This window comes from Ursus americanus, chromosome 29 (genome assembly GCF_024610735.1).
Source record: "Ursus americanus isolate L20-20 chromosome 29, mUrsAme1.1.p, whole genome shotgun sequence".
Lineage (NCBI taxonomy): Eukaryota > Metazoa > Chordata > Mammalia > Carnivora > Ursidae > Ursus > Ursus americanus.
The window spans coordinates 8,209,483-8,222,254 of NC_142155.1; the positions used below are offsets into that span (position 1 = coordinate 8,209,483).

At 35.5% G+C, this 12,772-nt stretch overlaps 1 protein-coding gene across 10 annotated transcripts in view; it reads right to left on the reverse strand.

Annotated features, from left to right (window-relative positions):
- SENP6 (SUMO specific peptidase 6) overlaps positions 1 to 12,772 on the reverse strand; it is a 118,093-nt gene that overhangs the window by 45,771 nt on the left and 59,550 nt on the right. For 6 of the 10 annotated variants that reach the window (XM_045803909.2, XM_045803895.2, XM_045803882.2 and 3 more), the window contains 2 exons: positions 5,287 to 5,432; positions 60 to 447 (listed from right to left, as the gene is read on the reverse strand). In XM_045803909.2, coding sequence (XP_045659865.1) covers positions 60 to 447; positions 5,287 to 5,432 — 534 coding nt within the window. The remainder of the gene's footprint in view (positions 1 to 59; positions 448 to 5,286; positions 5,433 to 12,772) is intronic. The other 4 variants (XM_045803924.2, XM_045803916.2, XM_045803902.2 and 1 more) reach the window with 2 other exon arrangements.

A 12,772-nucleotide genomic window follows, 5' to 3' on the forward strand; every position in this document is an offset into this window, starting at 1 on the left:
AATATATGTAAAAAATATTGGATCGATATAAGTAATACTAAAGGGAGTAAAATACTTACTTGGATCATTTAGGTCTGACAGGCTTGTTTTCCTTTCTTTCAGGTTTGTGATTTTGGCTACTTTTGCCCTAGGTAAAATGACTTTCCCATTAGTCTGTAAATAATTCTGTCTACTATCATCACAATTCACAATAATATCAACTGGAATCTTTCCCACACTGCTGCCATAAAACTTCTTGGATGGTAATGCTGTGTTTTGTGACTTCTGTCCTCCAGAATTCTGATGAATTGATGTTCTTAATAATGGTCCAGTAGATTCACTCAAAGTTATAGCTTGTCTGCAATTTCTTTGCAAATCCTTAGGAAAAAGAATACCACAACTTTGGCATTTGGTCTGATTTTCCTTTTCTTTTCCACATTTTGGACAATATCCACACTGTTTAGAAACCTTAAGTTCCAAAAGAATAAAAAAAAAAAGACTTTGGCATTTTATTTCAACATCATTGAATAAAAAGTAAGATCTCAAAATTAAGTCTCTTACTCCCCATCATCATCACCAAGGCTCCCACAAAATGCTAAAAACTACATACATCAATCATGTTACTTGGGATTTAGCATCAGGAAGCTGAAAGGAATTTTTGGGACAATCAAGTCCAACAGTCTTCACAATGGACCATGTCTACTACTCAATGGCTACATAAAGATCTTCTATGACATACAGAGCATAAATAAACTTAATGGAATAAATATCTAAATCCTCAATCTCCACATATCATTCCAAAATCTGACTTGATTATGCCTCTGATGGAAAGTTATCTCCTGCCAGAACTGTTCTCATAGTTTAAAAAAAAAAAAAAAAAAAAAGCCCAACTTCATTTGAAATATTACAATGCTATACTGCCCTGGAGTATAAAAACCATGAAACCAAACAAAAGGACAATTTTAAATGGTGAAAAAAATCAATTCTAAATACTGGTTAACAAAAACTTTTACAAGAAACTGATTTCTAAGACACTGCTTCAAAAATATTTTAAGGCAGGCCTAATCTAGGTTACAACTGTGAGACTATTAAAAATATTTTTGATGGTAGAGCTTCCTGTTATTCAGGGCATATAGTTTAGGAGTTCCAAGATTCTTTTCATACTCATGTAGTTATTTATGTGAAAAAGGTTCTTTAGCACATATGACTGTAAGAAGGAAAAATATAGAGAGATGTTGAATCCTGTCACAATTTGTAACATAATATTTATTCACAGACACAGGAATTGAGGAAAACAGTCAATGTTTCTAATTAAGAACTGCATTTCCAATAATTTTACTTTTTATGTCAAATAATTACTTAAACTATAACATATTTTTAATCAAAAGTCTACTATTAATAACCAAAGTAATTAAAAAAAATTTTTTTAAACACTTCGAGCCTTATATCATAGAAAATAAGTGGGTAAACACTTCTGGCAGTGAGATGATAGAAAGAGACCATAATTATTAAGTGTTATAGTATTTTGATGCTATCAGATCCATATATGAAGGAAGTGAGTTAACCACTTTATTTTAAAATGTTACTCCTTTTACTGTGTCAACTATTACATCCTATGTAACTATTTAAACTTGAAACAAAAAATGTTGAATGTCAACTTAAAAATATGTAAGAGATTACACAGTTGTTTAAAAAAGTCTTTTAGGTGATAGAAGTCATCAAGCAGTTGTAGGAGGACTGACCTGTAAGTGGTAGTTATATATGATCACTTGTGTAAACATAAATTTCAAAAGTCATTGAGCTAAATGCTGGAGGTCTATGCACTTCTTCTATGTAAATTTATAACTCAAAAGTACGTAAGAAAGTCTAACGCCCACTGTTCTAGTTTTATCTCCTTGTTTTAAAGATGGAAAAACTGACAAAAATTATTTACCTTGTCCTACGTGATCCACAACAAAGCCGTTCTATTACACCATGTTACCTATTCAAGAATCTACCCCAGATAACAACAAAGAACGAAACCAAGCTTTAACCAGGGCAAAGCTGAACTCAGAACGTTAGCTCACTATCTCTGCATAGGTAGATTAAAAACAACAACAACAACAACAACAACCATGTCTCTTTCTCAGCCAGTACATAGCAGAATTCAGTTATACTACTTGTGGAGTCTAGGTCTAAGGAATTTTTTTCTCATAGCACTTTTGATAGGACCCTGTGTATTTAGGACGCACAGTTAGCAGGAGAACTATGCAAACAACTGGTTAGACACAAATATGGGACAGATTATCTAACTCTGAAATTTTAGCCTACTGTCAGTAAGGGAAAGAAATAATAGTATAGTTAACACAGGTTTGAACTGCACAGGTCCACTTACATGATGATTTTTTTTATAAATACAGTACAGTACTATAAATGTATTTTCTCTTCCTTATGATTTTCTTAACATGTTCTTTTCTCTTACTTTATAGTAAAAATACAGTATAACGTAACATGCAAAATATGTGTTAATCGCTCATGTTGTTGGTAAGGCTTCCAGTCAACAGATTATTAATGAAGTTTTGGGGGAGTTGAAAGTTATATGCAGATTTTCAACTGTTCAGGGGATCAGTACTTCTAACTTCTGAGTTGTTGAAGGGTCAACTGCATATTTAAATGAAATAATGCAATTATTCCCTAATGAACTGCAAATGGTTGGCCATGTCTTACTGCACCTAAAAGGGAAACTCATAAATAAAGGAGCAGTCCCCACCTACATACCACCCTGCAATAAAATACCTAATTGTCTAAGAAAAATCTAAACCCCACTATTTTTATAATGAAAATGATAAAGCTGGGTACTAACTGACTCCAATTTTTCACTGTCTGTAACAAAGATTAATAGGACATATTTCAATGAACAGAACCCCATGAAAAGAAGATACTTCACATATTTCCTTTTATAAAATTGATATTAAACAGAAAAAGCATACACTATTAAAATTTCTGATATTAAAATACAGAATGAAATATACTGTGAGCTATCATATGCCTTCCATCAGCTAAGAAATACATACCTTAGAACTATTTGCAACAATTAAAAAACAAAATGCAGATTAGCTGAACCAAATATAATACTTAATTTTTCATGATAAAAACTACAGATTCAGAATTTTATCAAGCTACCAATCTCAAAACTAGAATCTCAATACTGCTCAATTACTTTCAGTGAAGTGTATATAAAGTTGTATACACTTCCATAACAATTTCATATTAGAAACAATTTCTTCTGGAAAACAAAGACTGAAGTCTTATTTCCCCCTTTTTGGTAGGTAGACTTTTACAAAACAAAATAAATCCAAATCACTAATACATACTATCTGCCAGGCTTCACACATAAATAATAACCAATTATACTTAATAATAATGAGCCTGTCTCTGATGAGATACCACTGAGACATCATTTTTAGTAAATATCCTTAAGATGTATAATCTCATTAAATATCATATATCGTGTTTTCTTATAAGCAGTACAGAGAAGAGCATTTCACAGACTACTGTGGGGAAAAAAACCCACTAATCTTGTCTAAGAATTAAAAATTACATAGAGGGTGGGTAGAATCTATTCTTTATGTTAAGAACAGAGTAAGAACAACTGGCATGGAAGTGAAAAGTAAAAGGAGGATTTATTTTGGATGTTAAAAAAGTTCCGATAAGTAAATACACTGGACATGATGAAGTCAGGTTTCTTAGAGAAGGAAGTTACAAACATGCAAAGTGGGAAAGACTAAAATAAACACTGTGGTTTTAGACTAGAATTGGAATTATCAGTATAAATTCATGGATTTTATTTTATTATTTTTTAGGGGGCTTTTTTTTTTTTTTTTCTTCAATCTCAAGGCAGCTCCAGACTAATTCATGGATTTTAACATGTACTAAATACTAACATAAACACACATATATTTACTAGTTTTGTCCACTGAGAGGGCCTATAAACATGATACCAAGTAGCAATGAGCATAACTAAGGCCCAAATATCTTCCCACCACTTATAGGAACAATGGCTCCTTGGAGAAACGAATGACTCTAGAGCTGCGACAGAGAAAACACAAACCATCTGGTTACATCAAAAATTAAGGGAAGTTCTCAAAGAATGATGTGGATATGTCAAAATAAAAGAGAAGCCAGCTTAAAGAACTTCCCAGGGGCCAAGACTGGGACAATCTGAGCACCAAAATAATAACAGTGACAGAATATAATTTTTTGAATAAGAATCCATGTTGTGTGAACTATACTTCAATAAAAAAAAGAACCTATACATTTGTGCTGATATAAAGGAATACATAGGTAAATATAAGATAAGGAAACCCTCTACCTTACAGTAGCTCATCTTATTAATAAATAAGAAATACCTACTAATTACAGTGGACAAATCTAGGAGAGTACATCCTAAGATAAAAGTTAATAATGTGAAAATCAACACTGTATGCAATCGGATATGACGCAATGATAAGAGTACAGAATCACTTCAGAGGATTCTTGAAAATGCATAAATCATGAAGAAACATCATACTCTCCACAATATCAAGGTGATGAAAGACATGGAAAGACTAAGGAATTATTCCAAATTAAGAAGACTGAAGATCAATGTAACACAATCTTGAATTGGATCCTGTTCTGATAAAGGACATTAATTAGGTGAAATTTGAATGGAGTTTGTAGATTAGACAGTAATTTTGGATCCATGTTAATTTTTAAATTTTGACAGTTGCACTCTGGTTATATAGGAAAATGCCTCCTCTCCACCCTTTCCCCTGCCTTAAGGAAACATGCACTAAAGTATTAAGTGATAAATGGGGATCATATCCGTTACTTATCCTCAAACGGTGCAGAAACACACACACACACACACACACACACACACACACACACACACACACACACGGAAGGTGGAAGGAAAGCAGAGGGAGGGAAAACAACATATCAAATGTGGAAAACTAGAGAATCTAATAGAAGGGTATATGGATAGTCTTTTTGTTATTTCTTCAACTTTTTGTAAATTTTAAATTATTTCGAAGTATTTCTGGTTGACAGCTATTATTTGGAGTATGCTGCAGGAAGGCACTGATCAATTCTTTTCAGAAGATACGCATTCTACATTTTGGACAGTGAAAAAAATGACATAATGAAGGCAGAAAAATTTGCTTAAATAACTTTTCTAGGTCTTTTCTAGTCCTGTAAGAAAAGATCACCTAGAATTTAGTAAGTACTAAAAATAGTATTGATAAAAATACCAACTGATTACCAACAAAGAATAATTTCTCCACCCACCTCTAAATCAGTTAAACATTTTTTTGAAGCAGGAGACAGAGGAGGTGGAGACTGAAATGTGCTACTGTGACGTTTCTGTGGTACTTTCCTTTTAATTTCAGACTCCAGGCGTGATTCAGACTCTTCAGTTTTCTTCATTACACGATCTAAAGTTAAGAGAAAAAAACAAACGTACTGAAATTAAATTTTATAAATTCCTCATGATCTTTGCTATAAACAATGCTAATTTATATTATCAAGTTATGTTTTGGTTAAAATAAATTAATGTTTCACAACGTGTATAATAAAGAGTAACCACAACTTGGGAGTAGGGAAAGATGGCTGAGTAAGAGGATCCTGAACTCACTTCCTCCCTCAGGCACCAAGCCAACAACTACATACATTACAACTCTGAAAATGACTGGAAGATTACCAGAACAGATCTTCCACAGTTAAAAAAATAAAGGAAAAGGCACACTGAGAAGGGTATGAAGGCAGAGATGCAGCTGGGAACCAAATCCCCCACAGGGGACCCAAAAGTGGGAGGAGCTATCACAGGTGTGAAGGTCCTCACTGAGGAGTGAGGGGATCAAGTTAGGCACCCTAACTCTGGGAAGCACACCAAGAAGCCAAGCCACCATAATACCTGGCTTTGAAAATCGGCAGGGATTAACTCTAAGAACTTTGAAAATCAGTAGGCCTTAACTCTGGGAAAGCTGGAGGGCTACAAGAAAAAAAACCTGCTCTTAAAGGGCCAGTGCACTGTATCATTTAGCACTTTGAAAAGTACATGGGTTGTATAAGAGAGATTCATTGACCAAGTTTAGGACATGTGTGGAAGGGACAGGGATACACAGGAGGTTTTTCTAAGAATGAAAATACTGGGAACCACCATTTTTCTTGCCCTTCCTCAGCCTTACTGACCAGACACTTACAGGTACCAGTTCTGACACTATCTATCTACCTTACTAGCACTGCTTACCCCTCCCCAGCATTTGTCTGTGGACCCACCCGGACTGCCTCCAAAGCAACTCCCACAACACCATACCCAGTGAGCAACCCCTCAGGGACAGTGCCTCTCCTACAACCACACTCATAGCAGCTGCAGCTAGACCTCTCAGCCAGGTGTGCCAAGAGCTAACCTTATCCATCAGCAAGGCCACCACAGCCACAGCCAGGCCTCTCAGCCAGCCCTGCCCACCAATGCACCCCACAAAAGTTATGGCTTAGTCACAACAGGAAGGTGTACACATAACCTATGGAGGGATACCCCTGGAGCACCTGTTTCTATGACTAGGTGTGAATGTGTTACCTGACCTCATAGGATGCCTTCTATATAAGACTACTGCTTTCAAGATCAGAAGTAGCTGACCTACTCAACACACAGAAACAAACACAAAGAGTCAGAAAAATGAGGACATAGTGAGATATGTTCCAAAAAAAGGAGTAAGACAAAACCTCAGAAAAAGAACTAAATGAAATGGAGATATACAATTTACCCAATGAAGAATTCAAAGTAATCGTCATAAAGAGGCTCACTGGACATGAAAGAAGAATGGATGAACAAAACAACAACTTTGACATACAGATAAAAAATTTTAAAAAGAGCCAATCAGAACTGAAGAATACAATAACCAAAATTAAAAATACATTAGAGGGAATCAACACCAGATTAGAGAATGCAGTAGAATGGATGACCAATCTGGAAGATATGTTAATGCCAAGTACCCAAGCTGAACAGCGAAAAGAAGAAAAAGGTTGGGTTAAGGAACCTCTGGGACAACATCGAGCATATTAACATTCACATTATAGGGGCCCAAGAAGGAAGAAAAAGGGGCAAATAATTTAAGAAATAATGACTGAAAACCTCCCTAACTTGGGGAAGGAAACAGACATCCAGGTCCAGAAGCACTGAGAGAGCGCCCCAAACAATATGAACCCGGAGAGGTCCACACCAAAACAGATAACAAAATGTCAAAGATTAAAAATAAAGTGAGAATCTTAAAAGCTGCAAGAAAAAAAGCAAATAGTTACATAAGAGGGAAACCACATAAAGCCATCAGCTGAATTTTCAGCAGAAGCTTTGCTGACCAGAAGGGAGTAGTATGATAATATTCAAAGTGCTAAAGGAAAAAAACCCACAACCGAGAAGACTTTACCAGGCAAGATATGCATTCAGAATTAAAGGAGAATTAAAGAGTTTCCCAGACAAACACAAGTTAAAGTTCATCATCACTAAACTACCTTACAAGAAATGTTAAGGAGACATCTCTCTTTTTTTTAAAAGATTTTATTTTATTATTTATTGAGAGAGAGAGCACAAAACAGACAGTGCAAGCAGGGGGAGGGGCAGAGAGAGTGGGAGAAGTAGACTCACTGAGCAGACTCATTGAGCCCCAACACAGGGCTTGATCCCAGGACTCCAGGAACAAGACTTGAGGTGAAGGCAGATGCTCAAGGGACTGAGCCACCCAGGTGCCTTGGGACTATAAAAGCTTGTGCACAGCAAATGAAACCATCAACAAAATGAAAAAGAAACCTACTGAATAGAAGATAATTGCAAATGATACTATCTGATAGGGGATTAATATCCAAAATATATAAAGAACTCATACAACTCAAAATCAAAAAGAAAAACAATCCAATTAAAAAATGGGCAGAGGATCTGAACACTTTTCCAAAGACAGACACATGAGAAGATGAATCAATATTACTAATAATCAGGAAATGCAAATCAAAACCACAGTGAGATATCACCTCACATGCCAGCCAGAATGCAAGTGTTGATGAGGATGTGGAGAAAAGGGAATTCTTTCTTTATGAGTGGGAATGTAAACTGGTATAGCCCCTATGGTAAACAGTATGGAGGTTCCTCAAAAAATTAAAAAGGAGAAATACCATGGATCCAGTAATTCCACTACTGGGTATTTACCCAAAGAATTAAAAAAAAAAAAAACTAATTTGAAATGATTTGTCTACCCCTATGTCGAGACACACACACACACACACACACACACACACACACGAATGTTACTCAGCCATAAAAAAATGAAATTCTGCCATTTGTGACAACATGGACCTAGAGGGTATTGTGCTAAGCAAAATAAATCAAATAGAAAAACTTTATAATTTCACTTATGTGTGGAATCTAAAAAAATCAATCGAACAAACAAAAAGCAGAAACAGACCCATAAATACAGAAAACAAACCGATGGTGGCCAAGAGGGAGGGGGGGTGGGCAAAATGAGTAAAGAGGACTAGGGGATATAGGCTTCCAGTTATGGAATGAATAAATCACAAGGATAAAAGGTACAGCACAGGGAATCAAGTCAGTGGTATTGTAACTGTGTTGTATGGTGACAGATAGTAGCTACACTTGTGATGAGCACAGTGTAATTATTACAGTCATCGAATCACTATGTTATACACTTGAAACTAATGTGATATTTTATGTCAACCATACTTCAATAAAAATATTATTAATAAAAGAATAACCCGAACTTTAAGTTGTAGCCCTGTAGTCATGTCCTGGTAGCTCTAGTCTTTTTCATTCCTCACCAGGATCTCCACACTGTGGACCACTTTTGTCAAGTGTACCAATATTCTCTTCAGCTTATTCTGTGTTAGTAAGGCCGCAGAAGCACTTTTCACACTGACTCAATCAATCAACTGAATTAATCAATCTCTCTCACACACACACATTTTTTTCTAAGTTGTCACTCCTCTTAGATTTGTAGTAAGAAGGGAGATTGAATGGCTCTGTCAGTTAAGCGTCCAACTGTTAGTTTTGGCTCAGGCTGTGATCTCAGGGTCCTGAGACTGAGCCCTGTGCCGAGCTCTCCCTCTGCCTCTCCCTCCCTCTCCCCCTCAAAATAAAAAAAATAATTAGTAATGAGAAAAAAATTTTATTTTTATTTTTTAAAAATATTTTTATTTATTTATTTATTTGACAGAGACAGCCAGCGAGAGAGGGAACACAAGCAGGGGGAGTGGGAGAGGAAGAAGCAGGCTCCCAGCGGACGAGCCTGATGTGGGGCTCGATCCCATAACACTGAGCTGAAGGTAGACGCTTAACGACTGAGCCACCAGGCGCCCCGTAATGAGAAAAATATTTTAACTCAAACACTGGTTACAACTGTTTAGATGAAGGAAACTAAACTAATACGCAGCCTAATGTTTTTTATGTTCAGGAAATACAAAAGGATTTTCCTCATTCTTCAATGTAAATTTAATAATTTTCATTAAGGATATAATTAGAATTTTTAAGTGAGCAACAAAAACAGGACAATATTTATTACAATCTGATTTTACCAGCAAAGATTTAAGTATGCAAGAAGATAATATGCACTTCTAAACACAAGTTGATGAATCTACAAATAAAAGTGTTCTACCTACATAATCCCAACTTTGTTAAAAACTTCCATATTCCTATCTTCAATATCCTATCTTTTAATTTTTTCAAATAAGGACATTTTATAATATTTCTGAGTTTGATATACAATATTGAGTTAAGAAGCCTATATAATTATTCTTGTTATTATAATCACACAGAGCTACACTAAGTGAATTCCACCTTCTCAGCCTTTGGCAGTTCAAACACATTTATTTTCCCAGACATCAAAGCTGAAATCTAAGTAATAGTTGACTTCTTATAGTACCTCCTTCCTCACATTCAAGGAATTCTACTAACAGCTCTTAAATTTATTTCTTCCTCTCCAACACCACTGCCACTACATTTCAGATGCTTAACTCTTGCCTAAATTGATTTTCCTCACTCCATATGAGCTTGGTTTAAATCCTTCCCCACTACTGCCAAAGTGATCTAACAAAAAAATATCATTCTAATGCTTAAAATCTCTCAATGATTCTAGTAGCTAAGGAAAAAATTCAGAACCGCAGCTCTTCACAAAGGATGTCTGTGCTGATGTTCCAGTCTTCCAAACAAACTGCACCTCAAAGAGATGCATTTTTCCAGAGTATTTCTCCTTTCACCCTCTTACATATACTGCTGTTCTCTTCACAAGTAAAGCCCTCCCTATTTATCTAAGTAAATTCAAACCATTCTTTGTTAAGAAGCAGCATCTGCCTTACACTAAGCATGCATAAGCAATATTTGGAGCTTCCACAGCATTTTATCTGTACTTCTATTACCACCTCATTTTATTTTACTGTTATTATTTGTACTGATCTGTTTCATCCTATTATATTGTCAGCTCTGAAAGAGCAGAAATCATGTTTTAGCCGCCTGTTCTCCCAGTGTCTAGAAACTGCACAAGCGAAGGGCTCGAAAAACGTTTACTGGATTAATGAATCACATTACAAAAGATAAAACTATATGACACACTTTAAAAAGATGAAATTACATAGGTGGAAGAAATGCTGTTACTATGTCATCTCTGAAAATGCCTTAACTCTGCCACACAGAGATACTGATTCACTCGCAGATCTAGAAACCTAAGGACTTACCCTCCATACAAAGAGAAGAACTGAAAGCTTCTCTCAACAACTAACACCTGAAGTTACAGAGAAGCTACTCTAGTCCAGAGCATCCAAGTTTTAGTTATTGTTCCTATGAAGATTAAATTACTTTGTTAGACTCAAACATAAAAAACAGTTTCTATACAATGAGTATTAAAGAGGGATAAGAAGAAAACAGAATGTTCACTCATGACCACATATGAGGAACACCAAGATTAGGATATTTCTTGTTGGATTTTCTAGCTCAACATCTTTTTACTGTTTTTCTTTTTTAATTTTTAAAATTTCTTTAAAAATATTTTAAAGATTTTTATTTACTTATTTATTTGAGAGAGAATGAGCATGCTGGAGGGGAAGGTCAGAGTGAGAGGGAGAAGCAGATTCCCCACTGAGCAGGAAGCCTGGGCTGGATCCCAGGACCCTTAGATCATGACCTGAGCTGAAGTCACATGCTTAACCGAATGAGCCACCCAAGTGCCCCTCAACATCTTTTTAATATACCACACTATCTCCAGCTAAGCAGAAAAGGTGAGCATATGAAAACTATTATGGGATAAGTAAAAGTGACTAACAGACTGAATAGAGAATAAATTTTTAATCTAATTAAAAAAATAAGGTCCTCCTTAAAAAGAATGTTCATGGCAGCTTTACTCATAATAGTCAAAAACTGGAAACAACCCAGGTGTCTACTATCAGGAGAATGGATAAACAAACTGTTACATCCATATAATGGGATACTAAAAAGGAACAAACTACTAATGCATGCAACGACACGGAACAATCCCCAAAACATTATCCTGAATGAAAAGAGTCTTACATAAAAGAGTACATAATTAATGATTCCACTTATATGAAGTCCTAGAATAGGTAAAATTAATCTATGCAGGGAAAAATCAGAACAATGGCTACCTATGATGGAGCAGGAGTGAGGACTAACCAGGAAGGAAGATGAAGGAAATTTCTGGGGTGATGATACTATCCGTACTACATATTCCCAGCGGTTTGGGTTAGAAAGGTTTGTGTACTTGTTAAATTTATCCAACTGTATACTTAAGATCTGTGCATTTCACTACATGAAAATTTTATTTCAAAGAAGAAAACTATGAACAAATACTGAACTGTAAATAATGATATACCTGCTGAAATGTTTAGGAATAAAGTGTACTGGTGTCTGCGATTTACTCTAAAATGCATAAAAAGATAAACTCATGTACAAATGGAGGTAATAAAGCAACCATAGAAAAGTGCTAATTGTAGAATCTATGTGGTAGAAATACGTGTATTCACCATAAAAGTCTTTCAACTTCTCTGTATGTTTGAAATTTTTCATAATAGAAGCTGAGGTAGGGTGGGGCAAGGAAGGTCCTTAACTTTCTTGTTTGAGAATTTAATTGTGATATTACTAATATGCTGGAAAATATATACCCCAAGGATAGTGACAGAACACAAACAACTATCTATATTGTGGTTATGGATTTGCTGATTTTTTTTTTAAGATTTTACTTATTTACTTGACACAGAGAGAGAGAGAGAGCGCACACAAGCAGGGGGAGTGGTAGGCAGAGGGAGAGGGAGAAGCAGGCTCCCTGCCGAGCAGAGAGCCCAACGTGGGGCTCAGGCCCATGACCCTGGGATCATGACCCAAGCCAAAGGCTTACCAGGCACACCTATGTATTTGATTTTAAATTATTTTTACAGTCTTTCAAAAGAGAAAGACAAACCAAAAGAACAGCTGGTTTTCTCTATCATGTACCACCACTACTGATTTTCACTGTAAAATAAAACCAAAGTCATGAATTACATTCTCATTAAAACTTCCTTAAAAAAATCACTTTTGGCTAAGCTAAATAAGTGATAAACAGGCAGACATGAATAAAAGAAATTCAAATGGCCATTGTAATGCCTCACCAATAACGAAGGAAATGTGGAAAAACAAATACTATTTCCCTATCAGACTGGCAATATCAAAATGAATGATAATAGCTAATGTTACTGAGGAGCATGAGAAAACAGGCATATTCAAATACAG